This window comes from Cyprinodon variegatus, unplaced genomic scaffold (genome assembly GCF_000732505.1).
Source record: "Cyprinodon variegatus isolate N-32 unplaced genomic scaffold, C_variegatus-1.0 Scaffold339, whole genome shotgun sequence".
Classification (NCBI taxonomy): domain Eukaryota; kingdom Metazoa; phylum Chordata; class Actinopteri; order Cyprinodontiformes; family Cyprinodontidae; genus Cyprinodon; species Cyprinodon variegatus.
In genome coordinates, this window is record NW_015150792.1 from 377,971 (window position 1) to 399,829 (window position 21,859).

At 38.4% G+C, this 21,859-nt stretch overlaps 1 protein-coding gene across 2 annotated transcripts in view; it reads right to left on the reverse strand.

Annotated features, from left to right (window-relative positions):
• pqlc1 (PQ loop repeat containing 1) overlaps nt 1-21,859 on the reverse strand; it is a 51,077-nt gene that overhangs the window by 11,598 nt on the left and 17,620 nt on the right. For both annotated transcript variants that reach the window (XM_015385430.1, XM_015385429.1), the window contains one exon: nt 14,645-14,861. In XM_015385430.1, coding sequence (XP_015240916.1) covers nt 14,645-14,861 — 217 coding nt within the window. The remainder of the gene's footprint in view (nt 1-14,644; nt 14,862-21,859) is intronic.

Here is a 21,859-nt window from a genome sequence, read left to right on the forward strand (position 1 = left end):
TATATATATATATATATATATATAAATATACACATACACACAGTCAGCAGGCTGCAGCCATTTCCAGAATTTCTCGTTTTCCAGCCACTTTTGTTGAAATTTGCATTTTTGTTGAAATGTTTTCGCCTCGAGCTTCTTTTCCCGACAAACGGGTTTATGAGCAACCGAAAGCAGTTCTGCACAAACACGCAGAACCAGTTATATCTGATATATGTGACAAAATTGTTTTTAGAAACCTATCTTTTTCTTTTTTTTTTATAAAGCATATTAAATGCCACGATAATCCCATTTAATGATTTTGAATGCCAATTAAGGCCTTATTTTAAAAAAATAATAATTTTATGACTTTTAATGACCTGTGGAAACCCTGTCAGAAGAGAGAAACAAAACCAGAGTGTTTTTTGGGACATTCTTTCACGCGATGTCATAAACTGAAAGCACATTTACAGCAAGCTGAAGCTTTTCTAGTGCATATCAAACAAGAAAAGGACCACTGTAGAGGAAAGACCCTTTAATACAGGCAGGATGAGATGTGACATGAAACAATCCCAGCTATGACTTCAGGCTTGTTACAAAGCCACATTTGCTTTGTTTGAAGGAAGAACTTCATGCCATATCAGAAGCAGAGACCTTCCCTCACTCTGCTGCTGCATCCCCAGCTGGACTTTCGCCCTGAAGGAACAGAAACAATTTTTGCTTTGATCCGTCACACGAAGAAGACGGCAGAGCCATGAGTGATCAGAGCAGATGGAGAGATGATTGCTTGGACAGACGATACGAAGATTCTCCCGCTGTAAAGATGCGCGGCCGTGATCTGAAGCCCAACACCGCAGGACTCTGAAGTTTTCCACACCGACCAGGTCGCAGATGGGGTGGGTTGGGGGGGGGTTGTATGGATTTAGCCCTGTGCTACATCTATTGCTGTGTGTGGAGAAAGCAGCCTGCGGGCTAAATAAGGCTCTGGCACTGTTATCTAGCAAACTGGGATGCAGCTCAAGACCACAATCCTTATAAGGCTGCAGTTGGCTCGCTGGATGTCCCAGCTCCCTGAGTTGAGTTTGTGTGCATGTTTGAGTGTCGTGTGGCTTTTGGTTTCTACTTATGGTGGGTTGGCCGGCCTCAGTGGGCCAAAACCAGGTAATTATAGCAGCAGCATGAAAACAGGATCAGCAAACAGACCTTTACAGACACCTTCCACCTGACTTAATGTCTCCCATAAAACATCCGCCTTCATAATATTTACTGTAACAGGCTGAGATAGGCTGGCTTGGGTTTAATATCCACTCTGAGGTAGCTGCAGACCGATGGCAACGTCTAAATGTTGCTCATCCATCATGGAAAAAATGGCACTGCCTTGAGGGAAATTATTAGGAAGTAAAAATTAATTGCCAATTAAGATTTTGCTAATTGTGGTAAGCAAAGAAGCATTTACCAAAGGAACCCGAAGGCACCACCGGGTTCTGATATTGCCTTTAATGTCACTGAATAATGTAGGATCATTAAATCAGTTTTATAACTCGGATTGACCCATTTTTCTTTAATCGAGTAACAAGGGATAGGGTATGGAGTGAGTTTTGTTCCGTTATTCTTGCAAACAAAAGAACACGTTTTGTGAATGGAAATGGAAAATACTACAAACCATAAAAAAAAAAAAAAGAAGACTTCTTCATCTAAAATTGCTTTGAGATTAACTGCTGTTTTCTTAGGTACTAAATTATTTTTTTATAATTGTTTCCATATTTTGTTTTGCAAATTCTACTTTTGCAAATATTGTTTTTTTTTCTTTCAGATTTTATATTTTGAAAATGTATTTTTTATTTTCTTCTTTTCCGATTCAGTTTTACGAACTTTCCTCTGGAGAGAGAAGTGAAGATGTATTTCCATCTGGCTGACGTTAGCAATAACATGTTTATTGGTCAAGAGCCCTGTTTGTATTCAGCCGGGAACAAAGAGACTGATCTGTGAAATCCATGCAATTCTGACAGAATTAAATTCATAAAACTCAATATGAGGAAGAGAAATAATAAAAAAAAAAAATGTAAAAACTCTAAAGTCCAGAATTTTTGGTAGGATGTTATTACGGTAGATGTCTATCTGAACTGCTTATTGCTTTTTGCAATGTTGTTGTTGCTAACATCAATACAGACCAATAGAAATGCGTCTCCACTCCCCAAGGGAAAGCTATGGAGTCAGAAAGGGGTCAAAATGTTTGGAAACTTCTAAATCTAAGTTGAAACTTAAAACATAGAAGTTGATATCTAATGTCAAATGTACCTTATAATGTGAGAAACTCATAAAGCAAAAAAAAAAAAAAGAAGAATTGAATCTAAATTCAGTTTAGTATTTTAATTACACTTTTTATTTTTTATTCCTTTTCTTTATTGCTGTTTTATGTTTCAGATTCAGATCCATTTCTTTTAGTTTCTTTTTTTGATTTTAGTTTCAAATAGCTTTTTAGTTTCAGGATTTTTGTTTCTTTTTTTACACTTTCAAATCAGTTTGTTTTACCTTCAGATTTTGACCCCAATCTGATGGGAGTGGGCGGGGAAACATGATTGACAGCTTGCTGCAGCGCTGGAGACTTAGACATTAGACAACTTTTTGTATATAGACGTTTTATATACACATAGTGTACACAAAACTACATTTAGTTTTCTTACAGCTTTCAGACAGTAAATGAGCAGTAGCTTAGCAGTGAAATGAACATTTTTATTTCCTATAGTGCAGCAGTGATCAAATGTCCCTTTACATGTTGCATTCATGTACTCTGGGAACTCCGACTACTTGGTCAAGTAGTCGGACTTCCCACAGTCAATGAATGCAACATGGAATGAGACATTGCTCCAGAAGCTGCAATTGTCAATCACATTTCCCCGCCCACTCCCGTCAGAGTGGGGTTTAAAATCTGAAGGTAAATAAAACTGATTTGAAAGTGTAAAAAAGTGAAAAACTGAAAATAGCCGTTTTAAACAAACATTTTTAAAAAATACAGAAACTAAAAGGAAGGGATTTGAAACTGAAAATATAAAATCTAAAACTGCAATAAAGAAAAAAAACATATAAAAAGTTTAATTAAAATACTAAACTGAATTATGAGGGTTTTTTTTCAAGCTGAGGGGAAGAATTTAGATTTAATTTTTATTATTTTATGTTTGCCTGTTTTAGTTTCTCAGATTATAAGGTAAAACTTTGTCATTCAATATCAACTTATATTTCATCTGTTTCAACTTTTATTTTTTCAGTTTCAACTAAGATTTATAAGTTTACAAACATGTTGACCCTTTTCTGACTCCATAGAAAGCCCGCCCCCAGAAGTGAGGACAATGTAATCAGAAAAACACAATTTGAAATGATTGAAATTCGCAAAAAATTGTTTTGGTCACTAGAAATTTGAAAATAGATAAATAAGGACTTAAAAAAGACAAAAAACATGTGTTCTGCATTTCTAACAATATTGAAACAAAATTCACTCCATACATGAAAAGTTACTGTTGTTTATTAAACACCATTAGTGAGAAAGAAAGAAAACCTGTGGCTGAATTAATACCAGATAAATACTGAATCCTTCAACACCGCCCCCCCGCATTCAGCATCCATATCTCAACAGTAAAAAACACGACTCTCCTGCTGCCTGTCTGACAAGGTGTTATGGTGAAGCACCGCAGCGTGTAAACACCGAGGACATCTGCTATAAGTCACGTCCTCACTGGACTTCATTCTCTGCCACCTGCAAAGTGGAAAAGCTTCCTAAAGACAGAAACACTGGAAAGTTGTTTACACTTAAAATGTTTATCCCGTTAGAGGGTGGCGATTGAAGCTGGGCCGATTGTTTTGGCAGTTATGGAGGATATTTGGACTCCTGATCTCTATTTAATTACATTAGTTTTTAAATGGTATTAAAAAATGTCATGAGCCTGATAATTCCCTTAAAGTTTTGAATGATCTTTTTTTTCCATTAATAAAATTTTTTCATTGCTTCTGCAAAAAAATCTACCTACACTTATATTAAAAAAATTCCTCCTGCTCATCGATTCTCTAAATCTCAGCCCTCCATTTAAACTAATCCACACTAGATGTAGCTGGAACTTAATATTCACTCCCAACTAAAGCTCCAACCTTTTAAAATCTAACGCGAAGGTAAATCATCCTCACTTTGTAGGTTTTTCACATCCCGTCTCTCACACACACGCACAGCGACCCTGACTCTAGTGACAGAGCGCTGAGGTAAAGTAACCTAGCAACAGCCTGTCAGACTCAACAGGTTGTGTGAAACAGGGAGGAGAGGACACAAACAATAAACAGAAGTGGAAATGACAGCGTCCTACAGTACGCCTTGTTTGGCTGCTGGAGCTGCAGGAACTGATGCCTGGGAGGATGGAACGTAATCTTTGTTTGGAGCCTAAAAATAACCACAACCTGCCTTATAATTAATTTCTGAAGCAGATAAAACTTTTAAGTCTCTTTTAAAGCTATTGTGTTGTTTTACTGAAAAAATATGGACGCTGTCATGGTACAAAATGGCTTCTGCAACATCACCTATCCTGTGATAAATCATTTAATGGTGGACCCAACATACCGCTTCATTCTATCTCTATTCTCCCACTCTGCAGAATCTGTTAGTTCAATCTCTAACGTTCTGCTCTCTCTGCTCTTCCTCATAGTAGCTTCACCTCGTTCCTATTTGCCTGTGACACCATCCTGGAGAGAAATATCAGCTGTGCTGCTGCCATCAACACCTTTGTTTATAGATGTTGGAGATCGGCCTTTTTTTCCAGTGTAGTCCTGTTTCTCTGACCGTGACTGGCTGGATGTGCTCTCTTCATCCTCTGACATGGGAGCTGGCTCGGAGCTCATCTGCCTGGCTGTGTGTTTCCTGGACGGGGCCGCCTTTTACAGCTGCTTTTTCTATCTCTGCTTCTGTCTCCTTGAACCCCAGTCGGCCTCAAACAGACTCAGTTTTTGTTGGAGGTTTCTTCCTGTTAAAAGGGAGTTTTTCCTCTCCACTGTCGCTACAAGCATGCTTGGTGAGAAGGATTGCATTCGAGTCAATGAGTCGATGCAATCAGCTGGTTTTCTTAGATAGAGAACTTTGAATCGATTTAACTGGATGATCTGGTTGAACTGTAAAGTGCCTTAAGATGACATGTGTTGTGAATTGCCGCTTTATAAATAAACTAAATTGAATTGTCAATTAACAATTAGGGTTTGTTTCTATTGATCATTTTATAAATAGTATTTTATTAGTCTGTGTAGGGTATAGACTTTATGTAGATCTAACTCTACGATCTCTACAGTCACTAGTTTCTCAGCTCTGTGCAGCCGTAAGGTAAAGATGTCTGCCTCCATTAATGCAAGTTCCGCTCCTCTGCAATTATAAAGAGCTTTTGCTAAGGCAATTCAAACAGAAAGATTGAGACTTTCATTTAATAAATGATAATAAAATAATTATGAATAATAGATTACGTTTCTGTAGGCAAGTCCCTGTAATTATTACACACTGGAGCTATATGCTAATATAGCAGATTTTGTACCGGTAGTAGAACACAAGTGTTTGCTGTTGTGAGAAGAAAAGTGATTTTTTTAGGAAAAATCAATACTTTTGAAAAATTACAAATTATTTTTTTTTTCGGTGGGGCTTCGCAATTAGATACAATAGGAATATAATATAATTGCTGAGTCACTAAACTTTTGCTCAATTTAGATTTCTCACTCCAGACCTGTGGGTGGCGATAACGCGCTTGTTCAGAGTTCACACCGAATGCGTCATGAACATCAGGGCGGCAGGTTTACACGGGAAAACTATGGTGGACGAGCGTTAAGAGGCATTCGCAACATGAGACGCTCCAGTTGGGAAAATCGGAAAGTTTGCAACTGTAGGCAGGGCGTCAACCAATCAGAGAAGCCGATCTGGGAGATGGAAGTTAGACAGTTACTGCATCCAAGCTGTGATTTCTGCTCCCAAAGAGCTGTTGGCATAAAACCATGAAAATAGACAACAATACATGTACTTAAAGGCGCTACATACTAATAGGTTTACATAAAAACAACAGGAGGATGAAAAGTGAGCATGTTTCAGAGCATGTGAGCAGAGCGGAAGAAATATGGTGGTTTAAAGGATTTCGCTCCGCTCCAGTTCACTCCGATGCGCTAACAACAATCAATCAAAGTCAATGGCTTTACTTAAATTCATGTTTGACTTAAAACCTATGCCAATGCCTATGCTGTAGTCTGTGCCTATAATCTGTTATGTTTCAACTTAACCACGGCATCATCGAGATGAGGATTGCATATCGTGTGATAAAAAGTGGGATAAAATATCATAAAAACATACACTAACTATACTTAACAACACAGAGCGGGTTTACATAAAGGGATCATTGTGGTAAGGCCGGGCAAACATTGTGCAAGTTTTTCAATCGTTGCACGCTGCTACAGCTCACGATGTATGTTCTGACATTTTGCAACACGACACTTTGATGCGATCTACCTGCTCACACTGTACGTCTAAAAACCACGTGGGACTCAGCTCCGCAGTGAGATGGCGCTGCTCGGACTCGTCTATCTGGAAGCCAAACCAGTAGAAGAGGAAAATGAAGCTCACTAGAGAGAAACGTGTTGCCTTGGCAATTTGTCCAATTTTGTGCTGAAAGCCCCTAAAAAGAAAAGGCAACAACGTATTTAAACAAAGACATAGCTGAGCAAATGTGGCTACTACGGTCTGTCAATTTTACAGAAAGAACTGCATTTCACTCACACCCCCGCCAGGCTTCTGTGTTTACATCTAAGAGAAAGAAGAAAAATCCTTGTTAGCACACTGAGGGATTTGCCCACGGCGGTCCCACGACCTCACGATTCCTGATCGGGAGGTGGTCGTGAGAGACTGATCGCCTCTCGTTACCCCCCTGTAAACTACAGAATCAGGCTGAAAGTCAGGTCGATCGGTAAATTCCCGCACGACTGGAAAGTCGCCCCCAAAAGGGCAAAAAAAAAAATCGCAGTGTAAGCCCGGCTTAAATGCTAATATCTCCTTTGCAATGGGATGCGAAGTGACGTTTTTTAACATGGTCTGGTAAAATAAATTAATTAAATAGGAAACGCAGAGCAACATGAATGGAGCGAGGTGTTACGTTGGCAGCTAGGAAACAGTGCGATAATTTAACATCCAGTTAAATAAGACAATACACATGTATTAGTGACATCATTAAATCAAACGCTGTGTGTCCCAGGGCCCTGGCATAATTACATAAAGGAAAATGTCAAAAAATGCCTTCTACTGAATATCTGAGTGAGCGTGGAGTGATTTTGCCTGAGCGGCAGGAAAATGAAGGTGAGCGCAGAGCGGATTTTGAGCGGAACATCCTGGCGCAACTTTGAGCGGTGAATGAGCAAACATCCTCCTGAGCGGGGAGCGGAAATTGCGCGGCACTCCGCTCCGTTCACAGGCTCTGAGTTCTGATCACTTCACTAAAATATTTTGTTAGTGGACTTTGGTGAAACAATTTATGAACACCTACGTTAAATATAAAAACTAGCCGTCCAAAATACCCCAGCTGCGACATACAGCAGTGGGAAGTCCCTGAGAACCTGACTGCTGCTGGATTTCCATGACCGCTCCTCAGACGGTATGCGGGGTCCACCAGTCAGAACAACTACAGAATATTTAAAGGTAGGATAATATGAAATGAAATACATGGATGATGTTTTGAGAAGCGATTGACTTGATTGATCTCACAGTTAAAACTAACTGTTCTCCAGTCTTCACAGCAAACAAAGCAAAGCAGCTCTCTGGATTATATCTGCCATTGTACAAAAGAGACCAGTAAAGCTTGTAGAAGGGTCAGCACACACTTTGTCTGGAAATATGAGGAGTTGGACTCCTTTTTTAACCTCTAAGCTTTCAGTTTGAATGCAGCGTTAAAGTGGGTTTGCTGCCACACAGAAGGGAAGAGAGGTTTCGTAACAATGCAGCGAGGAAAACAGAGTGAAACCTTGAAGCCAAAGAGGAAAGCTTAGTGTCTCGTTTAACTATGGCTTTAAGAAAGGCGACTATGTTGCAGTCTTTGCTATTATATTTACCATAAATGTCCATTCGACCACTGGCTTAACTACCACTAAAACTACTTAATACATATATAGAACTGTTAAGACTTTATGTTCAACAAGAACTGATGTTTAACACAGTAATCTAACCAAAAATTTAAATGTTACAGTTTTTAATTAGACCATATCAACAAACGGGTACATCTACACAGAGGTGTCAGGTAACAAAGCAAAAATATTCCATTACCGTACTTAAGTAGAAATTTGAGCTATCTATGCTTTATTGGAGTAATTACTTTTTAAGACGTTTTACGTCTACCTCTTACATTTTTTTTGCAATTATCTCTACTTTCTACTCCTGAAATATTTAGAATAGACTTGTATGCTTTGTTTCATTAAATCTCATTGTCATTATGGCTTGTTGGTATTTAGGAAAAAATGAAAAACCTTCAAAATAATTAGTTACATAACTTATTTGTGATTGGAAGCAATACTGCACCAACTTGTTGTTTGCCACATACCAAAATAAAATCTCCATCAAGATAAGATAAAGTAGACTTTATTGATCTCACAGTGGAGAAATTCACTTCTTACATCGGATCAATATTAAAAAATAAGGTGCAAAAGCTGCATGGGATTATATACAGGATTTTATTCTTTCAACTTGTTTTTCATTTTGGGTCACATATGAACGTCTGGGATCAAAGTTCAGCGTGTAACATCATCACTCTTCAGCAATTTTTTGGGTAGATGGGGAAAAAAAATGTTAAAAAGTTTCAAGAATACTTCTACAAGGCACTGCATCTCTGCAGCTGTAGATCAAGGCTCCATGTTAACCTTTGCCCGATCTCCCGGGGCATGTAGTTTTTATTGTTGGGAGAGTACAAATTTCATTGCATTTGCCCGCCGGGCAAGTGCAATGATCGCCAAAAAAAAAAATTATCAATCACTCAAAATTACTTTAAAATCACCGACATTCGATGAAAACGACCCAGAAGCGTTGCGGGTGACATTTTTGTTGTTTTTGTACACATTCTCGCGTGATTTGAAAAAGCCGCAAGATTTTCCACCAGATGGCGTGATTTTTGTCCGGGAATTGGCGTGAATCAGACACATTTTTTTGACTTAACAGGCTAAAAAACAACCACAAGGCAAAAAAATTCAAGTACAGTAACACACCCATCACCCATTTCACCCTCCACCCAGATAACCCTAGATTAAAAATTATCGGTCAGGGATTAGGAAAATTGGCATAATTGTATACCATGCGCACAGTGTAAATATGGCTATTAGGGTTGTCACGATACTAAACTTTTCAACTCGATACCGATACCAAGTAAAATATTCGATACTCGATACCCTTTTCGATACCACAAGAATAAAAACAAAGACTCTAAAATTCAACAGATATATTTTCATTACTAAAAAAATACAAGAAATAAATAAAAAAAACTATAAATTCTATTTTGAGTTTGTATAATGTGCACAATTAAGCAAGCTTGATAAAAAACGTACAAAATTGAAATTAAGTTTTCCCTCCTTGGCTATGTTTTGCAGACATAACAATGACACTAGCCAAACCAGTTAAACAAAAATCATTCTCAGCAGCTGCACCTGTTACAAAAAAAGTCTGAAAGTGAAAAATGCACAGATTTTTCAGTCACACAGTGTTCTGAAAGTGCATTTTCCACTATTCTGCACTTTAGATGGCTGTTTGGATACTTTTGAAAATGAGTGTTGTATCCGGATACAACGTTTCAGTATCGATACTTTTTTGAGTATCGATACTTTTGACAACCCTAATGGCTATCATATGGCAGTCTTCTGTACAGTGATGCAGGTCATAGATTGAAAAATGTTCATAAATTTTTTTTCTCTTAGACATTTGAGAGGTGCATTTAAATGTTATAGAGCTAAACATGTTAAATTGGTGACCTGTTATGTTGTTATTGTCTTGTTGCTGCATTTATTTTGTCAGGGAAAACTAATCCATAGTTAAAAGTCAGGGAATTCTGAAATGATCTAAGACTGTGGAAACCCTGAATAAAATAACTATGTATAATGATTCTCTAGAAAAGTCACATTATATTAATAGTATTATCTTGTATAAACATACCGTGACTCTAAAATAAAAGTTATTCATTTGTGACATTGACTTCTGTCTTGTGATTTATCTTAAGTTTTTTTTATTTTTAACATTACAATTTATATTTCTCCAAGCACACAACAGTTTAAAGCAAAGTTTAGTTTGAAAAGAATGTGCAGGAAGGATTGAAAAGCATGTTAACACGGTAATGTAGGCTTGAGTTCATTATCTGACGCATGCATATACACACCAGGAACCTGGAAACTTACTGAATTACAAAAAAACATTTAAAAAACAAACATGTTTCATTGATATATATACAAAAATGAATATTAGGAACTATATTTATCAAACTAGGCAAGTAAAAATTGTTTCTGGGCAAAAGAAATGTGAAAGTCACTTGCCCAAAGGGCAAGTGGTAAAAATCCTTAACGTCAACCCCTGTTTGATAACCAAATGCAGTTAGAGTTAGATCTGCAGCTTTGCTGACATGCTTCCTCATGCAATGCATAAAACAGCCAGAAAAAACATCTCTACTGCAGAACTACAGCTTTTAGAGCAGGAAAATCCAGGATGACCTGCTGCCAAGATGATTCAGAGTGCTTTCCTGGGCCTTGTAGATGCTAGATAAAGAATAAAAAATCAGGCTGAAGACGGAGAGGATATGGATAGGCACAGCGTGGGAGCTGTCGGGGGGGCACTAAATGGACAGGCATGCCTGTTGGAGCTCAGTTATCCGTCTGATCCTGAAAGCCAAACCAGCAGAGAGGCAGGAAAGAGCCGGACACTTTTCTTTTCCAACTCAAGTTCAGACATTGTCTCTCTAACAAACCCTGTTTATTCTTAATATATTCAACATTTAATTAAATTGAGTTTAATTATGCAACTAAAATTATATTTGTATTTGAATCCACTGATGATGCGTTAGTTTTCGATTTAAAAAAGCTCCACATTTAAAGTTTCAAAGCTCTCCTGGAGCCATCACAGCAGATTGTAAAACTACACCCACACGCTCTAACAAAGAAAGAAATCAACGCTACATCAAAGCAGCTAATTACAGCCTAAGACTTGATGCATTAACGATCCTAAATGAAACATTAGTCTAACAAAACACAGTTAACAGGTTGAATTTTAAGTTGGATCATTTACATATACGCCTACTAAACGCCTACTTCAGGGTTCCCTACCTTATTTCTAACTCATCAGCATCCAAAAAACCCCTCAAATGCACGTGTTAATGTTAATGATCATTCAGAAGACAGTAAGATCATTACCAAGGTAGCGCTCAGCTGGAGTGGCGGCACATAGAACCCAAAGGTGCCGCCAGAGTTAGAAGTTGCACTCATTAATAAAACATCTATTCATCAGGAGAAAGTCGTTTCACTAACAGACACAACTAATATTTGAGGTTTGCCTGCGATTGACATGAGAGTCTGACGGCCATTTTGAAAAGGGGGGTGCTGTTTATACATTTTTTTCTTTTTTTTTTTTTTTGCACAAAAGACCTATGAGCCTATTGGCCTATTTAAAATACAATTAATATAAATAAATAGATTGAGATTTGCTACTTTATTGTCATATACACTTCATTGCATGCAACCAGGGTGTGTAACACACAGATATAACCAGTTCTAAGGTAAATATCTGCGCTATTAAATAAACTTCACAATAACACTATAACAACGTTGATTTGGTTATTTGGCATGAACCTGAGTCACTGTGTTTATGTCACACGTGGCTCTATTAGCTCCAAAATCCTTTTATGCAAACCACAAGATTATATTATACTATTTAAATGTTATTGAACAGTTCTCCACATCCATTACACAAAGAACAGAGGAACACTACCGTGAAATTGTGTTAATTAGGCCTCAAAATAATTAAATTCAAACCAAATACGCATAATAGTAAAATAAAAAATCCAAAATACTTTGCACAAACGTATAAATTGTGCAAAGTATTTTCAATACATTAATACATTAATCTTCCTGTCGCCACTAGTAGGTGCTGCAGCGCCCCCATCACCCTAACTTCCTGGCCAAGTCTGAAATTGAAAAAAGGATAGACTTAAGGGCTGGTTCTACTCCCGCAGCAGCTTATCGCAGGTATGATGCAGACATTTTTGATTTATGCCCAATATTGAAGCGTGGTCTGCGCTATGTTATTCCACGCCACAACGCAAGAGGGACAATCAGGAACTAGCTGTGGGTCTAGATCCGGCCGAGGAAGTGAGGAAATGGGGGAAGTTTGTGTGACAACGGAGGAACATGAGGGCGAAAAAGAGCAGGGATCCAGGTGGAAAAAGGGTTGCAGCGTTCTCGCTCTTCTAGCTGGTCCATCTTCACGAGTCGTTTTCCACAATGGCGCTCAAACAAACAAAACAAGCCGGTAAGGTACCAAACAGGAAATACGCTTACAGTAGAGCGGATGTAGATTTGACCAATCAGAGGCCTCCTGTCTGCGGTCACCTATAATTTGGGAGAGGTTCAACAGAGTGTCTGCGGAAGGGGCGGGGACGTCTCTGCGTTCAATGCGACTCACACGCATACGACCTGGTTTCTGAGTATAAATCAGCCTTTACAGTCAAATCGTGCTCTGCCGGTTACTGTGCACTAATGAATCAACAATTCACAAATGCACGTATTGGCCAATGCCAATACAAAAAAATAAAAATAAAAAATTAGTCAAAACAATTGTCTATCTATATGATATTGAGATTACATATATTATAAATTGGCACAAGGCAACAAACTTAAAAGATTGAATACATGAAGACCTTACCTGCATTAAGTCAACATCAGATTCAAAGCAAAGTAACCTCATAGCTATCTAACAGTGACATTCATCAAGAACAGAACCTAGAACAGAATTTAAAGCCCTGCAGGCCTCACTTACCTCCATTTAGTTTATAGTTTATTATTTAGCATAAGAAAGGGAACAAGAAGTAATGGTATTCATAGTTTTAGAGAGAAAACCACTGCAGACCAAAGCCTCCAACATAGTTGGGAGACCTTAACTCTGCAGATGTCTGTTTCCCTACTCAATGGTGACTCTGTACAGATGTCCGACAAAGATACATGTTTTCTATGCGACATTGAGTATTATTCAAGACATCACTGATGTGCCCAGAGGACAGACACTCATAGGTCTGCATTATGTATACCACCTCCCTTTCTGTTTGTTCACAAAACAAGGCTTTGTTGGGCTACTGTATAAAACCTCGAACTCACGCTACTGCTGACATTTTGAAGTGAAAAAGCTTCCTTGACTGGAAGCAGAACGTCTTCAAACTTGGAAGCAAAGTCCAGTGGATTGTTTGTGATTTTCTTTTTTTGGAATGACTATGACCTGGATGACTGAGAATCTTCACCAACTTAAGGATTTTGCCATGAGAAATGTATGAAAGTCTGTGTTGCTCGCAGTGTACGCTTCAGAACTAAAAGGCTTGTCTCAAATTTGGCAAAAACCACCAACTGATCCTGGAGGTTTGGATTAATATGTTGAGGAGCAACGAGAGAAACGATGTGTGTGAGAAGAATAAGTCTGGGTTGCTCTGGAGTGTGTGCCTAAGGATGTTTTCAACCTTTATAGTCGAGGGAACCTACTCCTACATTTCTCCACACTGTCATGGCGTCGACAGACAATGCTGCCTTCTAGCTTTAAGGAAAACAACAAGGAAGGAGGCAAAGTCTAATTAGATACCTAGTGTTGTTTTTTTCTCCAACTTTTTGACTGATTGCTCTAAACAATGTGTTGCTGCCAGCTATCCCCCGGGGAGATGATGGGAACCCTCCTCAACTCTCAACTTTTAGATTGCATACCCTACAAATTCAAGAAATATACTTTTTCCAAAAGAGAGGAGTAATACCTGACCGGATGTTGTCTGAATGAAACTTAACAACCACCTTAGGGATGTTTTAAAAGAACATGGATCAGCAGCACACCTCCAGCAAGAAAGCAGCTTTAAAAAAAAAACACCCTCTCTTCGTCTATCTGAACTTCCATCTCTCCAAAGATTAGCAAAACACTGGTTATACATAATACTGAGGAGGATTCAGTCCAAACACCAGTACAGAAATCTGCTGTACTCTGGAAAAAAAAATCAAAGGCTTGAATCTTGGCGTTCACCTCTGATGCTTTGAGTTTCCAGTGCGGGGTTTGGGATTTTTATTTAGTTAATCTTTCAAACAAAAACTCACATCCAACAATCTGAGATGCCTCAAACTGCAGGCTGTATTTACCAGGAATTATTCATCTTCCATTAACGGTGTATTTCTTGTATCATCATAAGAAAGCAGTAATCCTACTCTATACATTGCCATACAGCTTCTTGTATAAAAAAGATGAACAAAAAGGGTAAAATATTTATTTATAGTTTCATCTAAGAGAGCTTTTTTAGAGATGTAACAAGCTATATGAGAGTCATCTGGGTTTCCTTTTTCTCCACACCAAGGCAAAATCCTCTTTCCTCCTCAACTTTTATCAAAAGCTCTGTATGGGTTTACTTTAAGTCCTTACCTCATGCCTTCTGTGGATTTGTTCTGATAGTTGCAGTAGAGCTGCGGCGTTCCGAGCATTGCCTCGGTGAAAACCGCCAGGAAGCCCAAGGTCTCCACAAACAGCGCGGAGTCCAGTAGGAGGTAGGTGATGTAGGCTGCCACCAGCGTGAAGGCCAGCACGCACTGAACGTAGTCCACGAAGCGACTCCATGACCAAAAGTAGCTCCACTCAAAGTCTAAATAGCAATAGAGAAAATGAAAAGCGAGTTAGAAGAATTGTTAGTATAACAAGTATTAGTACAAAAACCCTTTCACTGAGGAGCTATCAGGATTTTATTACTTAAAATTTAACATTGGTGGTATTTAATTTCCATAGCACGGTTATTGACATGTAAAATGGCAGAATGTGAATTCCAAAAAAGAAAATAAAAATTAATCCACTTGACTTTGTTTCCAAGTTTGAAGACGTTTCTTTTCGCATCCAATAACCTTTTTCAATTGAAAATGTCAGGAATAGCGTTGAATTCAATGATTTTTACAGTAGCATAAAAAAGCCTTGTTTTTGTTTTGAAAACATGCAAACTGGCTTTTTGTGTTAGACTGTAATACCCCATACCTGTCCAAGTCTTTGAAAGGTTGGTCGTTAAAGGTCGTTTCAGAGACTTAGACGGGTATAGGGCATTGCATTCTAACAAATAAGACAAACAACCCCCATTCCAAATGGGTTGACCTCTCCGTCCGTTCCAGTTTGCATGTTTTCAAAACAAGGCTTTTTTGCGCTACTGTATAAAAACTCAAACTCAATGCTATTCCTGTCATTTTGAATTGAAAAAACTTCCTGGATGGGAAGCGAAACGTCTTCAAACTTGGAAACAAACTCCAGTGGATTGTTTTTCATTTTCTTTTTCGGAATGACTATGACCTGGATGACAGAAATTTCCCCAGCAGTATGGTAAAGAAAAAAGGCAGAAAGAGGAGTCGTATGATGTCTAGCAATGAAGGAGAAAGTATAAGAATCAGTAGTGGGAGAGGAAGTGACAGTTTGAGGCATAATCTGTCATAATGTAGGTGCTGTTCAAATCTGCTGTAGATAATAGAGAGTTGAGAGAGTTGAGGCAAAGCAAATTCAGCCTTGGTATGGTCTTAAGACACATCATGACTGAAACAAAAGGATACAAGTGGCTGAAATAACCTTCTTTACCCTGGGGAGTATTTTACAGGTTTCTATTAAGCGAGCAAATGTATCGACAGACAGACAACCATCAGTGTGCTTAGAAAGAAGTCCAGTGAGCACCAAAAATGTCCAACTGCAACCATTATTGCTTTATCCCGTTCTCTCTTAGAAGAGGAGATTGTCATTGTCTGGGTTTTGTTTTTTGTTTCTTTGACAGCCAACATCTTTCTCTGAATAAATTATGTTACAGTTAAGCCAGAACCAATTACTTTGTTGCTTAATAAAAGCCATGTTTTGTATTGTTGGTCACACTTTATCGTACGTCCTCACCCTCTGGCTCCCCCATACCATCCACTCTTTCAAAATACCATCAACTAACCTAAATGCCTCCAATTTTCCTCACCCCATAGAAGCGTCCAATCATTTTCTCTGTCATTTGTTTACCAGTGACTTCCCTGGCTGTTAACGCCTTTTTTTTAATTAGCACACTCAATGTTTTAAAGCAATTAGTTGTGTTTAAAAAGACTGAATTCAAAATGAGCATCAGAATTGGGAAAACAGGGGAGTTAGGTGACTGTAACCATGGCATCCTTTTTTGTGCAATATAGGCTTGTTTAAGTATTTCCAAAATGCTGATATAGTGGGAGTTTTACACAACCATTTATTAAATGTAGGTGAAAACAGAAAAAACAGGTGTGAGTGTGTGGGTGGGTGTGTGGAGGTAGTGGATGCTCAGACAAAGGTGCCTTAATAATGTCTGAGAAAAAGTTGTTCTGACAGGTTCATTGAAAAAGACCACATCAGGTGCCTTTTTCTGTCAGCTAAGAAGAACCTAGGTCCGGAAGTTTTCACAGATAAAAACAGGTTTGGAAATAAGCTGCCAGGTCTGATGGGTCTCTGTTCCAGTAGCGACCTTTAGCCACAGCAGGGGATGTAAACAACATGATATCATGGATCCAACCTGTCCTTATCATTTAGTCTGCTGCAGGAGTAATGTTGCAGGAAAAAACGTCTTAACACCAAACAATCTTAACAGTTTCTAACAAACCATATCACCAACCATGTCCCTCCTCTTTATTTCCAAATTTACACTTATGCCACTGGAAGGTCAGAGTTTGAATTACATCATGGAGATCATGGCATTACTTGCTTTCTTTTTAAATTCCTAAATTTACTTTGCACTCTAGAACAACATCTATTACTACAGTAAAGTGACCATGAACGCAGTTGGTAAAATACACCTTGTCTTAGTCCTGCATTCATTGGTGCTGCCACGCTCTTCTTCCTACAACATTTTGATTCACATGGGCAAAGTGAAGTTCTTAACTTCAGTGGGAGCATTACTGCCCTTGGCATAAATATTTCTACGCCTACAACAGCTTCTCTGGATGTCATTTAATCTCTACAGTTATACTTCTCTCTGTGATTATAATCTTCAGCTCTGTGTGGCCTTAGAAGGGGGCTGTATGACCAGTTACTTGGCTTTCTCCACAAAAAATGACAGGTTTGGTCTTGTTCTTGAAGCTGTAAGAACTCTTACTGCTTTTTTGACGCATAATACAGGCAGAGCCCTCACTAGCAGAGGGTTAGAGATTGTGAGAGACAGTGGACCACAGTCAGGGCTGGACTGGGAGATTTTTTTCAGGCCAGAAGTCCAGGAGTTATTAGACACCAAGAGATACATTTTCACTGTTATGCTGATGATACCCAGCTATATCTTTCTATAAATTCAGATGAGGCTAACCCATTACATAGATCACAGGCATGTCTTGAATACATTAAAACCTGGATGACTCTTAACTTTCTCCTCCTGAATGCAGACAAAACAGAAGTTATAGACTTTGGACCAGAGTCTTTGTAAAAGAAGCTGATTAGTCAGTCACTTCATTTGTTTGGGATTAAACTGAGCTCAGATAATAAAGTTAAAAAATCTTTTGATCAGGACCTGTCATTTAAATCCCATATCAAAGTGGTTTCTAGAATGTCCTTCTTTCATCTGCAGAGTATTGCAAAAATGAGAAATCTCCTGTCCAGGGGTGATGCTGAGAAACTATTCCATTCATTTGTTACTTCAAGGCTGGACTATTGTAATTCTTTACTATCAGGAAGTCCACAAACTGTAGTTAAAAGCCTTCAGCTGATCCAAAATGCTGCAGCCAGAGTTATGATGAAAATGAAAAAGAGAGATCATATCTCTCCTATCCTGGCTTCTCTTCATTGGCTTCCTGTTAAATCCAGAATAGAATTCACATATAAAGCCTTAAATGGCCAAGCTCCATCTGATATCAGAGATCTGATTGTTCCTTATGTCCCCAACACTTTGCTCTCAATCTGCAGGTTTACTAGTGGTTCCTAGAATTTCTAAAAGTAGAATGGGAGGCAGATCTTTTAGTTATCAGGCTCCTCTCCTGTGGAACCAACTACCAGTTTTAGTCCGTGAGGCAGACACCCTGTCTACTTTTAAGGCTAGGCTTAAAACTTTCCTTTTTGATAAAGCTTATAGTTAGAGTGGCTCAGGTTATCCTGAGCTATTTCTATAGTTATAGTTAGCAGTCTAAGCCTATCGCAGCATAACTGCAGAGATAGCTTAGGATAACCTGAGTAAGCTTTATCAAAAAAGAAAGATTTAAACTTTAAAAGTAGACAGGGTTTCTGCCTCAAGGACTAAAACTGGTAGTTGATGCAGGAGAGGAGCCTGATAACTAAATGATCTGCCTCCTATTCTACTCTAATAATGCCTTTACAACTAAATGGGTATTAATTCACTTCAAAATATAGGAGTTTTCTTCTTACCTAGAAAAAAACCCTGCGCCTCATCTCCCTCTTTATGTGCTGCCTATTTTAACACGGCCATATCACACCAAAGTCTGAGACCAGATGCCAAATAAAAAAAAAACGGATTTCCAGGACTTAGACATATGCTTAAAATGAAAAACTGTACTCTGTGCAGATTAGCTGCTAAAAGAGCCAACTGGTCTTAACTTTGGTGCGGAAATATTGCACTACACCTCACATAACCCCTCCCTGATGGTAGGAGGACGTTTGTTTACATTGCTGTCACAGCATAGTTTAGGTAGGTGTATCCTTGGGAGACCCTTGCTCTATGTAAATACTCTCCAAACACTTGTTTTCACAGGTGAGGGAGGGATTGCTGCTCACACATCAAAACTCAGACGCATTAATCAAACAAAATGCCACTTTGTGCATAACTCTGATGAAGGAATAGAATTGGAACAGTTAAAAGCTCAAAAAAAGTCAATTTTCCAGGAGATTAGCCCTTTGAGTGAACTAAGGGTGTAAAAACTAACAAAGTTAGTAGGTTAAAATTAAAACACATGAATCATTGTTGCTAAAGAAAGTCTTTTTTATCAGATTCTTGTTTTACTCTTCATGTTAGGCTGTTAGCCAATGTCACACGTGAGCCGTTAATTTTAACACCACTCGCACAAAACCTCCTCTTATATTTACACCCCCCCTCCTCCCAAGCTCAAACACACAATATATTAAATGCAAATCTTTGCTTGTTTAGCTTTGAATAGGTTCCTAATAATGTTCATTTAAAAACAGCACATTTCTTTCCTTACTGGTTTAAGATGAGGATTAAAGATATGGAGAAGCTTTGCAGTGAGGTGTTATCTGACCTGGTATCACATCCATTACTTCCTGTGAGCATTCTCTTTACATAAAAGCAGACATACTTCAGGTTTGAAGACTACAAAGACTGCTTTATGTAACTGAGAGTCATTAATGTTAACCCTGAAAACCTAATTATGCCTTTGAAGAAAAACCATGCTGCTGCAACGATATATTTTAAAGGAATTTATAGAGGCCACAAACATAATAGAGAAGAATTGCTTCATAAAGTTATATTGAAGTTACCTAGTAAAACACACATCTGCAGAAACCACTCCATGCAAGCAATGCTGTGTATTTCTCAAGAGCAAGCCGACCAATAAAAACACATTAAATACAACAAAATAGCAGCTGCTGTTTGCTTTAACTTAGCCAGGAAAATAAAACGCCCCTACCGAAAAACCTATTAATCAGAACTTAATGAAGTCTCGTGTAAAGACCACAAATGTTTGTGACATTTAGATGCATGACTGGATGAGATGATTTTTTATTGAGAGAATCATGAGAATTATTGTTGAGTGATTCTGACATTTAGTCGGCATTTCTAAATGAAAACGATGGCCGTCACGCATGTGTGGAAGCTAAAGCGGCCGTCCAAAACTGAGCCAATCCAATTGTTCTTTTATGAAAGATGAGTTAAACAAATTCCATAAATGTAACCGGATAAATCTCAAGAAGTCATCCAAACCAGGTCACAGCCTTCTGTCAAGCTGCCACATTCTATTCACAGAGCAAAACCTAACAAGTACATAAAAAAAATGGCAGCACAAGGAAAAGACAGAAGACAAGAGGCAGTTTTTTTATAGGTACATTGAGGACAGTAACCGTTAGAAAAGCCATCAAAATCCTCTGTGAACTGTAAAATATCCACCGCTAATCAATGTTTGTCCTGCAGGTACAGATGCTTGATGCGACCGTTGAGCCATGTTTACAGCAGGGCTAGAAAAAAGCAGTGTAACCAGCTTATCACCATGCTGGTGCAGCCTGATAACGGTTGTGCACAGTGGGAGGCCATCATTTAGTTGTGTTCTGAGCCAATCTGGATGCTAAAGGCATTCTGAAAAATAGTAATTACACCAACAACAAAAAACAGGACATATAGACACGAATCCTCTCGGACTGAGGAGTAAAACAATTCGTGGCATATAATTGACATGAGCCATTAGTTACAGTGGGCAAAAGAAACATTGATATCTTTGTATTGCTTTGCTATGTTGCTAATGAGTGAGCTAGCATCAGTTGTAAATACCATACTGAGCTATAGCCGGTAACTTTGCTCAACATAAGCAGGGTTGCAGCATCTTAATTGTGCCAGAAATCTAGAATATGTACTATCCTATGTATGTTCCCAAAATATTAACCCAGAATTTTAACTTCTATTTGCTTTTATAACTTGCTAATTAGTTGTTGGGCTATAAATAATAATCGCTTTGTATCGATGCATCGATCCAACAGCCGACTACTCTGATGCATCGACACGTCCGCAAGAATATCGATTCATGTTTTTATTTTTTTTCCTATGGTCTATTGTTATCCATTTGCTCCTGGATGTAATTCTGACTCCCGTGCTGCGGTGGCGCTAAACCTATTTTGCCCTCCCACCTCGCTTCCTTTAGCCACTAGCCTCTTTCCGCTTGCACACACACAATCGCGTAAACACAGAGGCAGCATTATTTTTCAGTGAATGAGGTTTTCATAGGCCTAGGTGGAGTACAACTTTGCTACTTCTGTTATTTGCTGTTGTTTCTCAAATAAAATGCATAATAATATTACAGCTTTCATTGATTTATTTCAAATTTGAAACATTTCTAGCTTGTAAAGTAAAAAAATAAATAAATTACCAATTGACAGAATCGAATCGTATCGTGGTGTAGTCTTGAGTATCTAAAATAATCGAATCGTTGGGTCAGGAAATTGATACTGAATTGAATCGCCATGATGGGTGTGATTTACACCCCTAATAATTAGTTAGGACAGGCTGCACTACAGAACTTGCATGAATTTGGCTTGAAATATGTTTTAATGACGGTGTTAACAGTTCAGCTAAGAACAATAAAAGGGATGTCCAAACTCAAAAATATTTGAGTTTAAATGGGTCGTTCAAGCTACTTTTATGGCTAGTCTGTTAGAAAAATGTAGGGTAGGATTTCATAACACTATAGTCACTGCAGAAGAATGTACATTGTGTAATTACTATAAAAAATGAAAGTTTAATGCAGTATTCGATATTCTACAACCATTTTTTGTGTTCTGCAGCTACACAACTAGGGGTGTAGAAAAAAATGGTTTTGGCAATATAAAGTGATTTCTGGCTGCCTGATATAATATCGATCTTTCAGTTCCTCGTAAACATTGTTACCTGAAACTGAGGGAAAATGGGCTACCTCTGGACCATTATTCTGGCAGATAGCGCTGTGGAGCGCTTTT